At 39.5% G+C, this 22,447-nt stretch overlaps 1 protein-coding gene across 22 annotated transcripts in view; it reads left to right on the top strand.

Moving 5' to 3' along the window:
- DST (dystonin) overlaps positions 1–22,447 on the top strand; it is a 372,684-nt gene that overhangs the window by 155,907 nt on the left and 194,330 nt on the right. For all 22 annotated transcript variants that reach the window (XM_047859452.1, XM_047859460.1, XM_047859447.1 and 19 more), the window contains one exon: positions 17,099–17,265. In XM_047859452.1, the coding sequence (XP_047715408.1) occupies positions 17,099–17,265 (167 nt within the window). The remainder of the gene's footprint in view (positions 1–17,098; positions 17,266–22,447) is intronic.

Below are 22,447 nucleotides of genomic sequence, written 5' to 3'. Positions count from 1 at the left end.
ATATTTACAGTTTTCAGTGGTTACCTTTCGAAAAGAAAGCATATAGTTCATGTCAGCGCGAAAAGAAACGAGTTAGCTGTTCCGTGTTTACTAATGCAGCCTCTTGCTTTGCTTCATGTTTTCTAGGTGTTTTTTTTTTTTTTTTGTATAATTTGGCTTCTTGTAAGCCTTAAAATTTTTTCAATATTGGAAATTCTTAAAATCAAAGTCTGTTTCCTAAGTGCTACACAGACCTTCTTCCCCCCCCCCCCCCGCCTTGTATTATCCTCATGCCAAGGATTTTACCTTTCTAATTGGAATATTTTTGAAGATTTTTGAAACTTCAATGGTAAATATATGTGAAAAGAAGGTGCAAACCTGCCAGTTAGATCTGTTAAATAATTGTGATGTGGAAGTACTTACCAAAGCGTTACATCTTTTGGGGTGAAAACTGAATGGGATAGTCATTGTCTGAAGAGTTTGATGTCTTATTTTCCTGCAGTCCAGAAAAAGACTCTTCATTCTGGGGCTTACAAAGTGTCAGAACCGACAGCTTAGGTAACTTCTCTTAAGACATTCTTCCTGTCACCTTTTGAGGTGTTTGATTCTGTTTGCTTAATTACCTTGGTTAGAACTATTTATCTTGCATTGGACTCTACTTTTTTTTTTTAATATTTTTTAATCTTTATTTATTTTTGAGAGAGACAGAGACAGAGTGTGAGCAGGGAAGGAACAGAGAGAGAGGGAGACACAGAATCCAAAGCAGGCTCAAGGCTCTGAGCTGTCAGAGCCCCCCCTGACGTGGGGCTTGAACTCACGAACTGTGAGATCAGGACCTGAACTGGAGTCGGACGCTCAACCAACTGAGCCACCCAGGCGCCCCAGACTCTACTTTTTTTGTTGGAGAATCAAATGCAAATGAGAGCCCTCAACCCCTTTTATTAGCATTACAGCTCAGAAATGACTGATTAGCTAGCATTCCTTTTATTTAATCCTTCAGGATCTTTTTCATATCTTCCCTATTGATTCCACTCTTTCTCTTGGTCATTTGTCTGCAGGATTGAGGTTGATGACTTTTAAGTTAGCTTCCAAGTAGAATAGTGTATGGTTCTCTGAACTTTTATTAAACTTCGACTTAGTGCAGGCCTCTGACTTTAACTTCCCTGGTCCTATGAAATTTATCATTCTTAGTATAGGTGACCGACCTACCTCCCCTTTAAATCGTTGCCATCCTATGCTGACCTAGAATGCTCCTCCAGGCGCAGGGGTTCTGTGGAGGTGGCTCAGCCAGCCGCTGCTTGAGTGCCTACCAAATAAAATCTCAGAGTCCTGTTACATCTTGCCTCCGATCAGGAGTTGAACATAAAAAAAAGGAGTATCTTAGGTTTGTGTATTGCTTTGGAATTAGAAAAAGGATTTTAGAAACATTGTGGCTTTTGATTATCCTGACAACTGTATGAATAGGCAAAATTGACAGTTCTTCTTTTATAGAATGAAGAATTCAAAATTAAGGTTAAGTAATGTCCTTAAAGGCAGCACAGTAAATGGCAGTAGCTGACTTGAGCTGCTCAGCAACCTACTTAGATTAATTGTCAAAGTGCTGAAGGATATTGCTGTGAGGTCAGAGCAGGGGTTGATGTTTATAGGAGTTGATGTTCATCTGTGAAGGATGAGTGTTATAAACAGTGGTGGAAAAGGCAGATCATGTTTGGGAACAGGGAGGAATGAGCTCATTGCAGTCACCTTCTTCAGGGATTTATTTGTCTAAGACTTACATGCTTCCTGTACCTTGTGACAAGGTCTCCTACCTTTATCCTTGAGCTTTTCCCACAAAGCTTTCTTATTTCTCTAGTTTCACAAATCCCACCTCTTTCTAGTCTTGTTACATTGATCTCAGCAAAGATGGCTGTCTTCTCTGTTTATAGGCCATTGAATCTCTAACTGACCACATGTAAGTGTCACCTGAGGGCCTGGGGGCACCTGGGTGGCTTAGTCCATTTAGCATCCAACTTCAGCTCAGGTCATGATCTCGTGGTTTGTGGGTGCAAGCCTTGCATCAGGCTCTGTGCTGACAGTTTGGAGCCTGCTTCAGATTCTGTGTCTCCCTCTGTCTCTGCCCCTCCCCTGCTCACACACTCTCTCTCTCTCAAAAATAAATAAAATGTTAAAAAAATTGAAAAAACAAACAGGTGCCTGGATGTCACCCCTGTGATTCTAATGTAATAGATAAGGATACAGCTCCACAGATGATTCTAATGCCCAAGACTATGGATAGGAAGGTCCCTATGCTTCTTATTTCTACAGCAATGCTTCTCCAAGTGTGACTCCAGGGTCCTTGCAGTAGAATTATCTGGAATGTTTATGGGAAGCACCTTACCCCTGAGTTAACTTGATCAGAGTATCTTTTAGTGGAGCATAAGAGAACGTGGCATATGTTTTAGACATATACTTCTTAAAAGCATGTTTCCGGGTGCCTGGGTGGCTCAGTCGGCTAAGTGTCTAACTTCAGCTCAGGTCATGACCTCGTGGCTTGTGAGTTCAAGCCCCGCGTCGAGCCCTGTGCTGACAGCTCAGAGCCTGGATCCTGCTTCAGATTCTGTGTCTCCCTCTCTTGCTCTACCCCTCTCCTGCTCAAGCTCTGTTTTTCTGTCTCTCAAAAATAAATAAATGTTAAAAAAACATTTAAAAAAAGCATGTTTCTTAAAAATGCTGAATTTGGGGAACCAGCATCACCCTAGCTTAGCATTTGCATCTTGTTCTCTTCTCAATGTAGTTTTTCTTTTTTCTTTTCTTTTCATTTCCTTTGTTGTAATATTCACTTATTTTTGGGAGAGTATTAGTGGGGGAGGGCCAGAGAAAGGGGGACAGAGGATCCGAAGCAGGTGCTGTGCTGACAGGCTGACAGCAGTGAGTTCGATATGGGGCTCAAACTCATGAACTGCCAGATCATGACTTGAGCTGAAGTCGGATGCTTAATTGACTGAGCCACCCAGGTCCCCCTCAATGTAGGTTTTCTGATAAGCAGTGCGGATTTGGGGCCCAGGAGGCAGGAGGTCTGAGTTCTAGTCAGCCTTTGGCCCAGAGAGCTGTACGACTTGGACTTTTTAAATTTCTTTTTTTTTTTTTTTAATTTTTTTTTCAACGTTTTTATTTATTTTTGGGACAGAGAGAGACAGAGCATGAACGGGGGAGGGGCAGAGAGAGAGGGAGACACAGAATCGGAAACAGGCTCCAGGCTCTGAGCCATCAGCCCAGAGCCTGACGCGGGGCTCGAACTCCCGGACCGCGAGATCGTGACCTGGCTGAAGTCGGACGCTTAACCGACTGCGCCACCCAGGCGCCCCTAAATTTCTTTAAGCTCAGTTTCATTTCCTAGAAGAGGAGAATATTGGACTAAATCATGAAACTGCTATTAATAATAATGGTATTTGTTGAGTCCTACTATATGCCAGACACTCCACTGTTGTGATATTTAATCTTCAGAGCAAGCCTATGGAATGGTTCTATTTTTAGCTCCATTTTACAGAGGAGGAAACTGAGCCTTAGGAAAGGTAAATAACTTGCTTAGGTCACTCAACCAGTAAGTGGAAGAGCTTGACCCACATATTTTTACCAAGCTGAACTCTTAACCTGATACAAGTTACCTACCTTTTCCCGTATACCTCTCTTTCACTTTTAAATATCTATGAATTCATGTATGTAACTGCGTACCTTTTTGTTTGTTTACTGTTTTCACCCTTCCCTCCATCTCTCTCTTCTTTTATTTCTCTGTCAGGCACTTATTATGTACCTGTTATATATTGAACCAAAACGAGGCACTTTGAGAGTAATAAAACATAGCTCTTTTCTGCGTGGAGTATATCCCATTGTTTGTGTAGAACAAATGACAGGGACCATGACTGTAAACTTAGTTACCTGGAAGTTAGGCCTCTGGGATGGTAATCATGAAGAACTTTAACTTCCCACCATACTGCGTAGCCACTTATTAACTAATGAAAGCCAAACTCTTCCTATGTTCCTTTTCGTCTTTTGGTGAATTGCCAACGTATAGTTCAGTAACCAAGGAAAGAAGCCAAGGAGAGAGGATGAGAAATAAGGAGTGTGGATATTGTAGAAATTATATTATCAGTCTCTAAATAATGAAGAGTTTAATTTTTAATTAACCTTCATATTTTAAAACTTAAATTGAGAACCACCTCAAAATGTTAGAAGAATATATTAATGTTCAAACTTGCTGAAATATAATTATTTGATATTATTTTCTTTGGCCAAGTCTTTTATGAATCTTAGACTCCAGAATTCTTTATTAGAATTCAAGCACTAGGATAAAATCTAAATGCTTTTCCTTTTATATGATAGCTTTGGTCTACTAATTTTGAAAACAAAGGTAATTTGGTTTACAGTTGACTAACTCATTCCTTTCTGAACTATTTCATCTTTTAAAATGAGAAGGCATTTATTAATTTTTAAAAATGTTTACCATTGTTAGTTGTTACTTGGATTTCATAACCAGTTTCTGAAAATTTTGTTTTGAAATAGTTGCATAGAATTTGGGTCTTTTTCAGTATTACAATGCTTTGATCTTTTCAATTAAATGAAGGACGTGCAAAAATTTAAAGCCTTTGCTGTACAAAGAGAATAGTTATATTTTCCCCCTTATTTGATTAAGAAATAAATGAGCATTTCCTAAATTTAAAGCATTAGTACTTGAACTTTATCAACTTTTTGCTTTTGTCCTTTATTTAACTCTTCCTTTTAGGGAGACCGTTATAGCCAGATAGAATTTTCAAAATATTTGTGCCATCTTTGCTGTTAAAAATATTTTGTGGAGCATTTTCACACATTTTTGAAACTTGGAAGCACTGACTAAAAATGTGTTGATTACATTTGTTTCTGCCAAAATAGTTAAAACATCTTTGAAGAGGTTGTCTTTGGAAGCAAACATCTTGGCTTGGAAATATTTGCCTGTGTTGACAAACTCAATATGGGATTTGCTTTTGTCTGACTACATTGTCGAGTAGTGTGAATCAAAGAGTTTATGCAGTAGTCCCCACCTGGTGCACAGTTACCTCTGCTCACTGGGGGCAGGTGCTGTTCTGAACCCTGTGTGTGTGTTGTTTTAGGCTCTCAGCATCTCCATGAGGAGATACTTTACATGGGAAGAAACTGAGGCCCAGAAAGGCCACAGGGCTAGTATGTGGTGGGGTCTGGAATTGAACACAGGGCACAACCTTCCACGGCTCTGTGCCAGTGTTCCTCTCATTGTTACACTTTTACTCGTGAAACAATTATGTTAAGAAATTCTGGAGGTAGAAGAATTTTGAGGTCCATTTTTTCCAGTGTGCAGCTTTCATTCTTCTTCATACCAGAACTCTCTCAAATAGAATATAACCTCTTTTATTTTAACAAATATATGAAGGAATTGAATTTCCTTTGATACCACTCTTGTGTCCAACCCTCTGAAACCAATAGTTGTTTTGTGTTGTACAAGGAAGAACATTTGATTACCTATCATTTCTATATTTACTGTGTCCATTAGATCAGTTTTTGCTTTTATAAAATGAGATGGTTCACTGGTAGGCACAGCTTTTTCTGGAATGTTTTAAGAAGTCAGTACAGATTTGGGGTGGCAGAGGAAAGGGAACTTATGAAATCTTGAATCAGAAGACTAAAATTTAACCCAGTCTTATTTTCCCCATCTGTGAAACAGGGTGGTGTGTTTTGAGCATTAAATGAGGTAATATATGTGAAAAGGACTTACTTAACTTCTGGTTAAGTACTTGATAACTTCTATCTTATTAGTGTCTTCTGCTGCTGTGGAAAAGAGGAAACATCTTGTAACCATCTGCTGAGTAGAAAAGCTATATGTTTTCCAAATTCGTAACAGGGCATTTCTTTCGTTCCTATGGACATGAGGCATTATGCATAAGCAGAGTAGGCTGCCTCCTTCTGTCTCCCCAACTCTACTCATCCTCTCACTATATCTTAAGCAAATATTTACTGAATACCTATCATTTGTCAGACAGTATATTCATCTAACTCTGTAATTAGTTAAAAATTTTGTCAACCTGTCGGAATAGAAATAACCCCTGGGATGAGCCAATTCTTGGAGCTCATATTGGTTATGGACACCTTAGTACATGTACATTTCAGAGACATTATCGTTCGTAGTTCTGGTATGAGAGTAGAAGAGAGCATGATGCCAGGGGGAAATCTACCGTTCTGTGGGGGAAATGCTGTCAGTTAAGGTGTTGTGTTTAGTGAGGAAAATTACTGTGAACCCTGACCTTCAGTTTATGTCAGAGATCCAAGGGTGTAGCTTCCTCTGAAAATGTGTAGAATTTTATATATCAGCTACTTTGCCAGGATAGAGACTGAGAAGCTCCGGTGAAAAGGGTCTTGACTTCAGGGGTTAAGGCAAAGGTAGAGGGTGCTCTTTCGTGACCTATGTGTGGACAGCCATTTTCCCAGCAGAAGGCACACTGAAAGGAAGCACCCACTGTGGCTACTGACCCAGAGAAAAAATTAGTGGGAGTTGTAAGGATAGATTTCTTTTGTAAATGTGAAGGAGAAACTTCTTGCAGATTCTAAATTGGAATTTAGAAGACCCAAGTCCACACCCTAGGCCTTCTACTACCATAGGAGATGCTGGTCAAGTCACTTCACTTCTTGTAGCTTCAGCTTGCTCACAAGTGAAACGAGGGAATCCTCCAAGTGCCTTTGGGTGCTTTCAGCTTGAGTTCCCCTGATTCCTTAATCCTTAAGTATAGTTATAGCTTTCTCTAAGCTGAATATCTTAGTTCTTTTTACTTCAGAGATGTTGCCTTTCCCATGTTACACATAAGTTATTTAAGTAGTAAATTTGATTAAGCTTTTTAATCTTTTCAACAAATTGCAGTTATTAAAAAAATAAAAAAATAAATGTTGCATGATCTGCCTTGTATAGAAGAATGAAATACATGCATTTTTTAAAAAAGTGAATCTTTTAGGGAGTATCTGACTCAGCTTTGCAGTTTGGCTGTTCTTGTGTTCTTAGTGCATGCCAGAACCATGACAACATCTGTAAAAATAGGGTGTTCCTATCTCCCAGTTGTCTGGTGGCATTGACTTTGCTCAGAGGACTTTCACATATATGGCCTCAGCTGACCAGCACAGTGAGGCTGTTGCAATTCAGTTAGCAGTAAGTGGGTCATCTAGTAATAAGCTGTGAATAAAATCAGAGTGTGCTATGAGATGGGTTATGTTGGCTTGTTTTCTTTTATTGGAAAGGCATTTTGAGGTAGTCTGTTGTGTCAAGTTTATGGAATTGTTTTAGAAAAATGATTTAGATGAAGCTCAGTTTCACTGCTTAATGTTGGGTTCTCACTGAGTACTCTCTGGGCTTGAGCTTGCTGGGTACTTTTGTGCAGTAGTCAGGGCATTCTATCATTATTGGAAAGTGAGCTTAATTGGAAACGTTTTACTTTTCTAAAATGACAAGTCTTACATGACATGACAGGTTAAAACTCACTCATCTCAAATGAAAACATGAAACATGTTTCTGATCTTGCATTATATATTCCCTCCCTCCACTTATTCAGCAGATATTGAGCACCTAATCTGTGTCATGTTAGGCAGAGTATGAGGAGAATGTTCCAAGGGGAGTAGTAGCTTGAACAGAGGACCCTAGGAGAGAGGGAGCATGTGGTTCACATGGTTCAAAGTTCAGATAGTTCGATCATAGAATAGGAAGGAGATGGCTTGAGTCTAGAGAGAGCAGCCAGGGGCACCTGGGTGGCTCAGTTGGTTGGGTGTCCGATTTCGGCTGAGGTCGTGATCTCACAGTTTGTGGGTTCGAGCCCCGCGTCGGGCCCTGTGCTGACAGATCAGAGCCTGGAGCCTGCTTCGAATTCTGTGCCTCTCTCTCTCTCTCTCTCTGCCCCTCCCCCACTCGCACTCTGTCTCTATCTCTCAAAAATGAATAAATGTTAAAAAAATTTTTTTAGAGAGAGCAGCCAAAACTGAACTGGAAAACTGTGGCTGTGGAGTCAGGAACAACCTGAAATGGCATTTGAAAGTAAGCCAAGACTTGGTGCAATGAGACTAGTTAGGAGACTATTACTAATCCAGACACTGAGGCTTAGTTCCAGAAGGAGGTGGAAGCTCGCTTGAGCCCAGTATTATTCCAGGTGTCTCATGACTGTGTCTTAAAGGATGTCCTTAGTATTGACATTGGAGACTAGAGGTGATGGTCCAGACCAAGGATAGTAATTATTGCCACTCGATAGTTTGTAGTGGGAAAAGAGAGAAAACAGGGAATATAAGACCCTCCTCTCCCCTAGAAACAGTCTTGGGACAGCTAATATATCCATGTTACTGATGCTCGTGTCTTCCTTAGGGATGTGGGAAGCTAGCAGATGCATGAGTTTGAGTGGCACAATGAGTCAACACCCATGGGGAGGTTTCAGGAGCATTGGAGCAACTCATGCTTTTATGTTTTGAGAATTCCAACACTGGATTCTTTGGTTCCATTTGCAGAAGCAAACAGTCCATTTGTTGTTGGGTGTGTATTGTGTCTCTGAGCTGTTTGGTGAGACTGTGGTTCACATTTCCTGATGGTGCTCTATGAGGCATTTGGTCAGATGTGCACTATGAAACAAAACTCATCCCTGAGCAGGCACATGCTTGGTTCTACCGCAGTTAGAACTGTGTGAATTTGGGTCAGGCTTTCTTTCTTCTGTTTGAATAATGTCCCCCTGCACCCTTTCCCCCTCCCCTGCCCAGAGACTTCTCCTAAAGCCCCTTGGGCCTTCTTTTAGTTCCATTTATTAATGTTTCAATCATTGTATGTTGTCTCAGCTCTGCCAAGAGGAAAAAAGGAAATTATGTAGTAAAATCTTAGTGTTGAGTGTAAGGGTAGAGGTGATGTGGGAATAAGGGATGTGAATGTAGGAAAGAGTATGAGGGTTTTTGTTTTGTTGGTAGCATTTTTTTTAGGCTGAGGTTTTTGGTTTTTTAATTTCAGTTTTTGATCTTATATGGAGTGAAAAGAAAAAAAAACAGATATGGTGACTTCTTTATTTTCAAGGCTCAGGATCCTGAACTATGAAAATGACTTCATATACTTGGTATCTGGATTCTTTTTTAATGCCCTAAATGGTTTAAAATAATTTTGCCAAAATATATAGCCAGCAGGCATATTTTTAATTCAAATGGGTTTTGGGACTTCCTATCCAAATGGTTAGATTTTTCTGAGATTTACCAGTAGGAACAATACTTTTAGAATCCCATTTGGAGAACCCACTGTCTAATAACATGACCATGCCATTTTTGAGAATGCCTTATGTTGTGTATTTTTAAAGCTTGGAACTGTTCTCTGTAAACCAGCTTTTGTCAGGGCTCTGGAAAATACTTGCTCTTCACATAAAAACCTTGTAGATTTCCAAATTTCGGTTTGGACTGTCCTCTTGGAAGAGGAATACACATAAATAGAGTGGTGGTAGACGGCCAAGTACCCTTTCTTGCTCTGGCCATGTCACGGCACAACCACATTCTTGACTTTATGGGAAGGAAATAACATTTCCTCTGTAATTCAAGTGAAAACTACTTACTGAAATTTCACATTTAAAGCAGATAAGCCAGAAAAAAAGTCAGTGAAGTTGCTTAGTTGAAAAATTAAGGAAAATAAGCAGAAAGAATTATTTTGATTATAGGTAAAGTGGAAAGCCAGACCAAAACTTGACAGTTCATACGAACTTCAAATTTCCAGTAGTGAGACTCAGTTCTAGAAGAAGGTGGAAGCTTTGCTGAACCCCATACCATTCTAGACTTATCATAATTTTGTCTTAAAAGATACTGTAAGATTGACATTGGCATTCACTTGGACTTGGGATATAAAGACATTTTAATTCAAACATGTCAGCCTCCTCCCATCATACTCTTCCTTGAACTTGGAGAATACTAGATTTAGGTTATTTTTACACAGTGCCAAAATAAGTTTTTTAGAAAATGTTGCCAAATATGTCATTTTTACTGTTTAGATAGTAAGCAAAAACCTACAAAAAATGGTTGAGTGACATTTTTATGGGTGCATCAGTTTTTTTGCTTGGAGTTTGCACAGTGTAGGTAATAAAGCCTCTCCTTCCTGTGTGGGACCTTGACGTATATGCTAAAGCAGAAGTGATCAAGGGTATCCTGGTTGCCTGAATGAAATAATTTAAATTCCAGAGGTGCCTAACTCAATCACAAAGATATATGCTCATGGGCATTTACTGTCTATTATGTGCCAAGCAGTGACAGAGTTAAGACACTGTAATGCTAAAATGAATAAGACATTGTCATTTTGTGTACGTTTGCTCACATATTAGAGGGACAGAAGATATATCAACAGATGATAATAATACACAACACGTGCTATTACAGTAGTGTGTGTATGCGCTGCTGTGGAAGCAGAGAGGATGGTGGGACATCTCTCACAGACCCTGGAGATTGAATCAGCTGGGGCTTTTTCAAAGAGATGGATGAGTGAAGGGGTTGAGTGGGATGGCAGCTGGTGAGGGCATTCTGTAGGTAAGTAGCAGCATATATAAATGCATAGTGTCCTGTGGAAATGTATTGTTCTTGAAGGAACAAGAAGTGGTTCAGTGGGGCTGTAGTATGAGGAATTTTTGGGGGTGTGTGTTGAAGGGGAGGGAGGAGAGAAGAGGCTGCATAGGACTGTGTGACCAATTGAAGATAGGTACAGATGGAGATAAAGGCATCGAGGATGACTTCAGCGTTTTTGATTTCTGAGCAACTGGGTAAATGATGAGGCCATCCTCTGAGCTACAGATACAGAAGGAAGAGTGAGATGGAGAAAGAGAAATTCAGCTTTCTCTATAGTGGGTTTGAAGAGGTTGTGAGATAAAGCACAGTGAAGCCAGGTAGATGCAAGTTCAGGTGTTACTTCTACCTGTTAGTAGTTTGTGTGCACTTGAGCAAGTCACATAACCACTTTGTGCTTCATTATCATTTGTAAAATGAGATTGTATCTAATGATGATGAGATGATATTTGGGAAGTGCTTCAACTCACTGGCTCACTGAAGTGCTCAATATATGATTGGTTTTACTATTTTGACAGAAGTGTTCATTAGGGAGTTAGAATTTATGGGTCTTATGTTCAGGGGTAAGTTTTGGGAGCAACATGGGGATCCCAGAGTCATTGGTATGAAGGGGGAAGTTGAAACCATTGTAGAAGGTGAGATTGTACAGGAGGCGTGAGAAGAAGTGGGGGTGCTGAGGACTGAGCCTGGGGAATAGCACTAAAGGAAGGGTAGCAGTGGAGCCTCTACTGCAAACTGAGAACAAATGGCCAAGGATGCAGGAGGAAAACCAGGAAGGAGTGACATCAGGAAAGTCAGGGAGGAAGACTGCCAGTGACAGATGCCTCAGACAGATCAGGAGTGGAGAATGGACAGATTGGAAAGCAACCCTTGAGCTCTTCTCTGTGATGTTTTTCTGTCATTAAATTGCAGGCTCCATGAGGGTGGTTGTATGACCAACTCCTCGTAGTGGTACTAGCAGACATTTGTGAGTGCTTATTGATTAAGTGAGACTATGGAAGAGGAGGTCGTAGATGATTGCTCACAATATCTTTCAGCTCTTCAGGTACCACGTGACCTCCCTCCTTTCGTGCTTACAACTTGCTCTGTTACATTTTACCATCTGATTTCCTTTTTCTCCTGGGAAAATCGAGTCACAAGCAGGAAGCTCCCTCACTTTCCTGTCTGGTCACCGCTACTTAGTTTTAGTGGAGTGATTGGGATGGAAGCCACATCACAGCAGGTTGAAGAGTAAAGATAATAGAGCTAAAAAATACAAAAATAAAGTCTATTTAAAAAACATGAAAATTACAGAGGGTTTTTTTTTTGTTCAGTTGCTTTACTGGAAGAGAGAGACAGTGATAAGAAAAGAGGGAATTGAGTTTATAAATCTTGTTTATTTTTGTTTTAGGATGGAAGAGATGGGCATTTTCAGTGTGGAGCCTGATGTGGGGCTCAAACTCATGAACTGTGAGATCATGACCTGAACCGACATCAAGAGTCAGATGCTTAACTGGCTGAGCCACCCAGGCACCCTGAGATGGGCATTTTTAAATACTGAGAGCCACGACCCAGATGTGGAGGGGATGATTGATAGAGTGAGAATTCCCCAGGAGACAGGAGGTGGAAGGATTCTGAGCATATGAGAAAAGCAGGTCATGCAAAAGCCAAGTTTGTTGGTAGCAGGGCAGGGCAGTGAAGGAGTTCTTACTCATGTTGCTATTTTCTCGATAAAGAAGGAGATTAAAAAGTGAACGCTAAACGTAAATAAGGAAGTGGTACGGTAGGGAATTTCGTGCAAATGGTAAAGAATATTGAAAGAGAGATTGTGAGGGATAGAAAAACCGGCCAATTAGGACACCAAGAAAAAGTGCCAGCTTTCTTAGCGTGCTTAGCTGAATTGCAGACCTGGAACCTGTGGTGGCAGCAGTCCACATGGAACTGCAGTTTTCTAGTAGAGCTTTATAGCATAGGGAAGAGTAGGGGAGACGTGCAGCTGACTTGGCCAGGATTGCGGTTTGGCTGGGGGCTTGCAGGGCGAGGAGAAGGGTGTGAGGGAGTTGAGGAAGTTGGTTGAAGTGGTGAATCACGTGTTGCAGGCCAGCTAGAGAAAGAGGTGAAGATAGAAGAGGGCTCATAGAATGGATCATAATGAGGCATATCAAGCAATGTGAGATGTAAGTGAAGCCAGATAAGTGGTTTTTACCTAGGGTTGGGGAATGAAAGTGGTAGAAGAACAGGAAGTCACTATCGGAAGTTAAATATCGGAGGCGGACTAGTTCTGGTGTAAGATGATGAGGTCCAGGACGTAGCAATAGATGTGTGAGTGGATGAAGTGGAGAGAAGAAGGACTGTGAGGATGTGGCACAGCATGGAGCCAGGTACACACTGAGCCAGGTGTCAGATCTTTGGGGGATGCAGGAATCTTTTTTTTTTTTAATTTAAATTTTAGTTAGTGCACAGTGCAGTGCTGTTTTCAGGAGCAGAATTCAGTGATTCGCTTACATACAGCACTCAGTACTCCTTACAAGTGCCCTCCTTCATGCCCATCACCCATCTAGCCCATCTCCCACCCACAGGGATCATTTTTAAGGAGAAGAAGGTGGTGATATAAGAGTGAGTGGCCTACAGTGTAAAAGTGAGGTCTTTGTACCTATGGGTCACGGTTTGAAAACTATCATTTTTGCATCACTGGGGGATTAGAATATGCTTGCCCTGCCTGGTGGTATGTGGGACTTGACCGGAGGTGAGAGGGACAGACCAAGTTCAGTAAAATAGTAGAGGCAGTGAAGGTACTGAAGTTTTAGGAGCCTTTGTTTACCCTGGAATAGATATTTCTGGAAAGCTTGAGAGTGGTGGCAAGCTGGGTCAGGAGAGATGAGACAGGGATGAAATACAGGCTCAGGAGGCTCAGTGACAGGAAGAGCTCGAATTTGGGTGGTGGCCAGCAATGACCTGGATGTGAGGCATGAGGGCTTCAAGTTTCCAAAAGGAACTCTGGTGTAACGGATTTTGTTTGCTTTAGGTGCTAGCTGACAGATTGTTGGTGAGAAACTTTAAGTGGCAAATACTACTAATAAAATTGTGGTGGGAGAAGCTAACATTTGTATGCCAGGCACTGTGCTAAGCATTTGATGTGGATTTATTTTACTGAATCTTTAGAACCACTCAAAAGAGGTAGAAATTCTGTCATAATTTAAGTATTTTAAATGAGGAAAACGGATTTTAGATGATGTGGATGGCTCTGGGTTGTGGTCCCGTTTACTCTTGGAGCTGGAATTTGAACCCAGGCAGCATGAATGGAAACCTTCTCTGGTCTCCGTATTGACTTCAGGATCTGAAAGGAGGAAGCTTGATTACTTCCTAGAACCACACCTGACCTTTCACTGAGGGAGGGTTCAGACTGTTGTGCTGAATGCATAGATTTTAAATCAGGAGTCATCAATGACAACTGCAGACATAAATTTTAGAGTTTAATTTATTTTTCATTTTGGTTTTGATTGCACAGTATCATGAAAAGTTTGATATACTCAAGAGAGGTAGTAGTTAATGGTAACAGGACATTTTAAAAAATACCTTGAGTTTCCCTATAGGAATAATACTCAGGTAATTGGAAATGGCAGGAAAAGCTGAAAATGAGTCAGTGTGTTAGTAGTCTTTAATTATGTTAAAGTTTGGTTCATAATATTTGAATATACATTTGAAAATCACAGCTTTTTAAATAGTGTATGCATGTGTAATAACCTGAAGTAGTGTGTGGGAGTAACAATCTGAAATTCATCCATTGGAAATTTATTTAATTAGACCATACTGCTTTCTCCTGGTTGATGTTTAGACCGTTTTTCGACCTCAGAACTCCCCCTTTAATATCCTTCCTGGGATAAAATGCTGATCAGCACTTGAACCTATTAAACTTACCTTGTAGTTGAAATTTACTGACTTCCCTTGTGAAGAGATAATTCAGTGACTGGACTGGCATGGAACGTTCTTGACCAGCAGAAAATAGTCTCCCGCCTTTTCAACTCTCTCCCTTTTCTTTATTTAGTTGTGATTACCACCCACGGAGCTCCCTTGTGGTAAGGGTTCCCAGAAGCAGTTGATTTTATAATTTGTAAAGACTAAGAGAAGTCTCTTGTGAGATTTTGCCGGGAGGCATAACTTTCTTGTTTATAGTTTCCTAGATTTGTTTCTCTGAACCCTTGTTTTTATAAATGTTGATTTGCTTGAGGCAACAAATTTAAAAACTTTTTACTTCTCAGGGCACCTGGGTGGCTCAATTGGTTGAGTGTCCAACTCCTGATTTCAGCTCAGGTCATGATCTCATGGTTTGTGAGTTCGAGGCCTGCATTGGGCTCTGTGTTGACAGTGGGTAGCCTGGTTGGGATACTCTGTCTCCCTCTCTGCCCCTTCCCCACTTGTCACTCATGCTCTCTCTCTCTCAAAATGAATAAACATTAAAAAAAAAAACAACTTTTTACTTCTCTTTACAGTAGGAGAATTGGGAGAATAATAAAGCCAAATTTTTGCTTCTCCCTTTGTAAAAAAGAATAATAATAACCACAACAGTAAAGTTGCTGACATTACACTGTGTTCGTGTTGAATTCTGATGACCTAGCATAATAACTATTACCATCATTATTTTACAAGTCAGAGGATGGTCTTGAAACAGTTGAGTAACTTGAACATAAATGGTGGAGATGGAATTTAAACTCCTGGGATGTACTAGAAGGGCTCTCTAGCATAATTTCAGATCAGGGTATCAGTTGGAAGTTGGGGGTGGAATAACATTGGTGATTTTTCTGCTCTTTATTTCCCCACATTTAAAAAAAAAGGAATTTGTCCTGTATATACTATATAATGTGTTCATGCATGCACATAGTTCTTTTCATGCTGTGGAGATTAGCACAGGTTCTTAGAAAAGATGATTAAATTGAGACCATGAGCTCATATTTATTTCTTTTTTTGTTATAAAAATAATTAATTAATTTAGATCGAGCAAGGGAGGGGCAGAGGAAGAGGGGGAGAGAGAGTCCCAAGAAAGCTCCACACTGTCAGCACAGAGCTGGACAGGGGCTCAAACTCACAAATTGTGAGATCATGACCTGAGCCAAACTCAAGAGTTGAACGCTTAACCAACTGAGCCACCCAGGCACACCCTGAGCTCATCTTTCAAATCATTTGTCAAGGAGCATGTCTCATACTGTGGCTGAGAGCAAGCTCTGCAGGGCATGGAGATCTATGCAGAATATTGGAGAAAGGGTGTGTGTGGCTCCCGCCATCATGTCCAGGTGGTGGTGTTAGAGGCTGCCAGGCCTGGCGTGGGCTTTTGCTGCTGCAGCCTGCACCAGGTTCCTGGTTGGCCTGGCCTCCGGCTCTTGTGGCAGCTGGGAGGAATAAAGGGCTTCCTGTCTGAGCCTAGCACTGCTGCATGTCAAAGGCTTTTTTCAGTCTGGGACTGTAAAATTTTCTACTTTCAGTTCTTTGACTCTGGCTCTTCTGACCTCTGACTTCTGTGTTGTATTTACAGTCTCTGGGCAAGACTAGATTGACGAGAGTCTTAAACATGATCTGCTTCTCCCTCTTACCTCCTCATTTTATAGATGAGGAAGTTGACTCACAGACATGAAATGTATTATTCAAAGCTGTGGGAGTAGTGGCCAGAACTAGAAGCCAACCTCATGACTTGAGTGATTTTTTTCCTGTTACAAAATGACTTGTGCCTCCCTATATATTGCTTCCAATTCTTTATTTACTCATCCTGATCCTGGCTTCCCGCCTGTCTTTCTTGATCCCTTGGCTTTCATCCTGCACTGATGGAGGGAACAGTTGTTTCTTGGTGTTAATCCCAGCTTTGGAATCACTGTGTGACCCCTGGTAAAGTCACTTTGTGCCTTAATATCATTATCAGCAGATTAAGTAGGACCCTTGTTAGAGAGGTTCTTAAGAAAATGTCAATCATGTGAACTGGTGACCTGTTTTACTTAGTGAAAGAGACTTTTAGAAAATTAAATGAAAATGAACAAAGTATAGGGAAAAAAATCAGTTAATAAAGGTATCCTGTTGAGTAAACTGAGAAAGGACTCATGAGAAAATTAAAGAGACTTTAGGTCAAATTGTTATGTAATGTAGTTAATTGGGGAAGGTACTAGTTTCCTTCTTTGTTCTTTACACAGAATACCTGTCAGATCAAATCCTGCTCTGCAGGTGGTAATAAAGATTAGTTTGTAGGTTTTACTTTGGATCCATTTGAACTTGGCAAAACCTTTGGTTGGATTATTTTACAGATCTGATTAGTAAAGACGAATGTAGAATTCTCAGTGCTGTGACATTTTGGCATAATAAAAAAAATTAGGTGCTTAGGTTAAATCCTCCTTTTCTATCTATGAACCTCTTTGAAACTCAGTTTCCCTGTATGTAAAATGGGAAAAATACATTTAGCTTTCCAATGAGAGTTATGAGGACTAAGTAAAATAACACTAATGAAGTGCTTGGTACATAGTAGTTTCTCAGTCTGAGCTGGCTTTCTTCCTAATATTTTAACACTTTCTGTTGTGTTTAGATATCTGATATCCATGTTACTGGAGAGTCAGAGGATATGTCTGCGAAGGAGAGATTGCTACTGTGGACACAGCAGGCAACAGAGGGTTATGCTGGAATACGGTGTGAAAATTTCACTACCTGCTGGAGAGATGGAAAACTATTTAATGCCATCATTCATAAATACAGGTATGGAATTTGTGGGGTCTATTTTCTTAGACAAATATGAGAAGTGTTTCTTCCATTTCCAGATTTTAAAATAACCTTTTATTATTATAGAAGCAATACATGTGCATGGCAGAAAGTTAGAAAATACAGACCAAGTACAAGTAGAAACATCAGATTCTTACCACTGCGAGATCATCGCTCTAAGCTTGGTGCATACACACAGACCACAGAGCTATATCATATCTTTGGATTTTGCTAGTAACTTGGAAGACAGTAAGCTCTGATATATAGAGTCTTCAAGTGGATGAGCATGATTGTACAAATGGAGAACTGGTGAGTTGTAGGGTAAGGGTTTAGTTCAGACTTAGAGCTCACACATGTCCAAATTACAGTCTCCTACACTGGTTACTCTGATGAGTAGCTGGGTTCAAAAGAGGACAACTTTGGGGTCGTAAACAGTTTTCTGGATGAGAATTATTAACAACTGAATCCCCGTTAACACTGACATAGCACTTACTATAAAGTGCCAGACACCATCCTAAGCAGTTTTTACATATATTGATTTATTTAGTTCTTACAGCATCCCTATATCATCATTCCCAGTTACCATACAAAAACTGAGGCACTGAGTAAATACTTGCTTGCAGTCACACAGCAAGTGGCAGCTTTGAGATTCAGACCTGGGGCCTCTGGCTTTTGACTCTATGCTTTTAATGTCTTCTAAGGAGCTAGAGCCCCAGAAAATATTTATTGAAAACAGTACGTGTGTTGATCTCAGTAACTTTTCTTAGTTTTGAAAAAATTATATCATGTTGTTGGAGAATGTCTTCCTAAGTAGAGTAAGCTTAAGCTATAGCTCATTGGACTAACAAATTTATTTGATAAAAATAATAATTATATAGAATAGTTAATATTTTGATAACTTTCTACACGTGGGGCATTCTGTTCATTGTTTTCCATATGTTATCCCATTCAAATCTCCTAACAGTCCCACAAAACAGGAACTGTTATTATCCCACTTTTGCAGAGGAGGAACCTTGGGTTTGCCAAGGTCTCGCTGCTAATACATCATAGAGCTGAGATTTTAATCTCAGTCTGCTTGATTTAAAATCCCATTCTCCCCATCTGTCTCCCTTCTCTTTCTTTTTTTCTTTTCACTCCCCTGAGGACCTTACTCTCTTTCCCTCTTTTTTTTTTTTTTTTTACAAAGGGGAGAGATCTTTTTCTCTTTCCCTCTTTTTTATTTTGGAAATTTTAACATCAATCAAACTGTAATGAATCTCCCACGCATCCGCACCCAGAGCCCCTTTATAACACTGTAATAGTCTGCTTCTTTATGGAACGACATTTCAGTAGAGGTAGGTATGGTTTGCCTGATTAATAAGAAAAATCAGAATCAACTCGCCTACACTTGTTGAAAATAAAGTACCAGATCTCCTTAAGTAACACAGTGCCAAGAGGGTTTAGTCGGTACAGACATTGCTGTCATCATACTGCACTTCTATGTGACTTAAAACATGAGGCCATCAGAAGGCTGCATAATTGGATATATTTTATACCTGGGATGGTAAGATCTTGGCCTTTAAATAAAAATATTTGGATTGTTATACCTGAAGGATTTATGTCATGATGTACCTTTGAGTGTGTGCTCTTTTCTCTTTGAAGTGTTTTAAGTAGAAGCAAAGCATTTAGAAGCCAGCTATTATTCTAAAATAATTGACTTTTAAAAACAATGGTCTCCGGACATTGTCTCTTCAATACTTGTGAAAGAGTATAAGTACAAATTAGTATATACATGCTGTGTCTTTTTCTCCTACATATGTGTCAGAAATGCTGAAATTTCCTGGGGAAGTTTAATATTACAGAGCTCATATTGCTTTAGGAGAGAATTTGGATCTTTTGAATATTATTTGCTTTGAACTTTTAATTTGACAGAGTGATCATTTTAGAAAATTGTTTAGCTTTACTGGAGCACCTGGCTGGCTTACTCACTGGAGCATGTGACTCTTGATCTTGGGGTTGTGAGTTCAAGCCCCACGTTGGGTGTAAAGATTACTTAAAATCTTTTTTTTTTTTTTTTTTAAAGAGAAGAGGGGCATCTGGGTGGCTCATTTGGTTAAGCATCTGACTTCTGACTTTGGCTCAGGTCATGATCTCATGGTTCTTGGGATCGAGCCCCATGTCAGGCTCCACACTGGCGGTTTGGAGCCTGCTTGGGATTGTCTCTCTCTCCCTCTCTGTCTCTGCCCCTCCCCTGCTCTCACATGTGCATACGTGCGTGTGCGTGCTCTCTCTGTCTCTCTCTCTCAAAATAAATAAATAAACTTAAAAAAAAAAGAATTGTTTAGTTTTAACTTTGAACTTTGATTTCCTAGTTGGCTTTGTTTTCCCTTGTTAGAATTCATGGTAGAAATACCGAGTATCAGGTTCAAGTGCTCACAAGATTTCTTTGTTGCTTATGTTCATCATCATGTGCCTCATAAAATACTACTGTGGCCTTTTTCACTGGAAGAAACTTTTCATGTGTAGAACTGTTTTTAGCTAAAAAGTACTTGGGCTTTTCTTTTTACTTAAAAAATGATCGAGTACTTTTCTTCTAGCATGTGTAAGAAATGGATGGGGTTGAACTACACATAGTTTTCACTGTTGAATGCTTTAAAATACTCTAAAGGGGAAAGAGAAAGTTATAAACAATTGAAATATCACTGCAAGAAGATTTTTGGATATTGGACAGCAATAATCACATTTAGAGAGTAGTGTCTAATTTATAGTCGTTTTTACTTGATAATTATTCCCCTAAATTTTGTGATGTATTTGGACTTGCTGTGGAAACATATCCGTTTAATTGGGTTTGGGGGTCTATTTCTAGATTAAAAGTTGTTTTTTATATATGAGTTTCATTTGACTTATGTAATAAAAATGATCTGAGGTGGTACATGGGTTTGGTTTCTACTTAAATACCAAGCCTAACTGTATGGAGTACTCGGTTGAGAAGGATCTTGACAGGGAGTGAGGGCTTAGCAGGAAAGAACCTTGAGATTCCTGGAGTGGATGGGCGGAGGATTGTGGTGCCACTCATGAAGCAAGTTTGCACACCCCAGAGAGAATATGAAAGATTTCTCTGGAGATTGCAAGGAAAGTGGATACTCTTTGTCATTTCAACTATTTTTTTAAAGGTTTTATTTATTTATTTTGAGAGAGAGAGAGAGAGTACTAGCATGAGTGGGTGAAGGACAGAGAGACAGAGAGAGAGAGATAATCTCAAGCGGGCTCCACATACAGGCCTCAATCTCTTGAACCATGAGATCTTGACCTGAGCCGAAATCAAAGAGTTGGACGCTTAACCTACTGCGTCACCCAGGTGCTTCCTATGCCCCGTATTTGTCATTTAAAAATAAACAAGTATTGTAGTAAATGATCTGGTCAGATTTTTGTGTACACATCTCCTGAAGATTTAGAAATATTGATCTGAAATGGGGACAGAATGATAGCACCCTTCAGATTTTGTGTTGCTGTCAATACTGTCAAAACTTAAGTACATTAATTTGGATTGCCTAGCATAATTTTATTAGTGTTCCCACATAGAATATGACTTATGAAGTGGAGAGAATGTTTGTTAACCCCAGTAAGCAGTACTCTACTAACATGAAATAAAAAAGAAATTTTTATAGTAAGAGTAATTTATAGACATTACGCAATAAAAACCATCCCTGAAGTTAAAAAGAAAGTAACTGTTGCATAGAAGGCACCCAAGAAATATGTGTGGACTGTTGACCATGTATCAATTTCTGTGTTAGCTGTTTTTATATATGGTAGCTTTTAAAATGATCACAGTCCTGTGAAATAGATGACACTATTTCCATTTTTATCTGCGTATTAAATGATCACATTATTAAATTACTGAAGAAACTGGGGCTCAAAAGGGAAACTAATGTACTCGACATACCTTTTAAATGATGGAGGTGACAGCTCAGGAGTCTCAAGTCCTCATATGCTTCTGTGTAACTACTTACCATAATACTCTGCAGGTAAACTAGATATCCAGAAATGGAACTGTTGACCTGAGCAACTGTGCTAGGGCAGTGTTGAAAACTAATGATATTCAGCAAAGATACATGAGAATTCTCGATGAATTTAAGAAATGTCTACATGAATAGTATATACATAAATGCCAACTAAGATCTTTGTCCCTCGTAAGAAATTAGTGAGGGACATCAGTCACATAACTTAGAATTAGCCGTCAGTGAAAATGGCATTAGCAGCATCTCATAATGTGAGGAAAATTGTAGATAATAAGAGAACATTAAAACACTCAGCATAAGTGAGAGCAAAACCACAAATGAACTGTTCTGTAGTTTTGGGTATGTCATATTATCCCCAAGAAGGTGAAGAACCTGGATTATGCAATGGGTAATAAGAATGATAAAGTACTATGATATAGTGGAAGAGATTACAAAGGATAGCTCTTATAGGTTCTACTTAAATAGGTCATTGATTCAGATGGTAACCATGATTATTGCTTATCATTGTGAGCATGGTGTAATATATAGAATTATAGGATCACTATGTTGTATGCCTGAAACTAATACAACATTGTATGTCAACTATCCATCAATTAAAAATAAAATAAATAAATTTTTAGGAAATTCTGTTCCTGATTCCTTCTAGGAAATTCTGTTCTATTTTAGGAAATTCTGTTCCCGATTTCTTCTAGGAACGTCTGTTTGTTGTGTTCAGTTTTCAGTGGAAAGGATTCAAATAATAAAACGACCACATATCTGTACTAGTGTGCACTTGTTTTGTTTGTATAGTTTAAATTTTCTTGAAAGTGTATTAAAATCTTTTCACTGAAAACCACAGCTGGTAAGAGATCTTAGGTAAATAAGCCTCACTCTTGCCCCTAACCTTGGTTTTCATTCAAAAGAATAACAAGGTAGACTGGATTTGATGGACTTAGATCAAAAGGATGTCACAAAAGCATCTGATGAGTAAGTAGCTTATGAGCAAGAGAAGTAGAGTTAACTGAGAATCAACAGCCTCTGGGATTCTAAACTGCAGTAGATTAATCATTCTCCTAGAGTTTGGATACAGAGGACTAAAATTCCCATTAGTAACACATGTTCTTCATAGTAGGTGTTACAGTCAGACCGTTCAGCTGATTTTTCTGTGCTCTCATTTAAGAGTGTGCTCAGTTATCACAGTA

The sequence above is a fragment of the Prionailurus viverrinus genome, chromosome B2 (genome assembly GCF_022837055.1).
Source record: "Prionailurus viverrinus isolate Anna chromosome B2, UM_Priviv_1.0, whole genome shotgun sequence".
In the NCBI taxonomy this organism is placed as follows: domain Eukaryota; kingdom Metazoa; phylum Chordata; class Mammalia; order Carnivora; family Felidae; genus Prionailurus; species Prionailurus viverrinus.
This window is presented reverse-complemented; position numbering and strand designations above follow the sequence as displayed.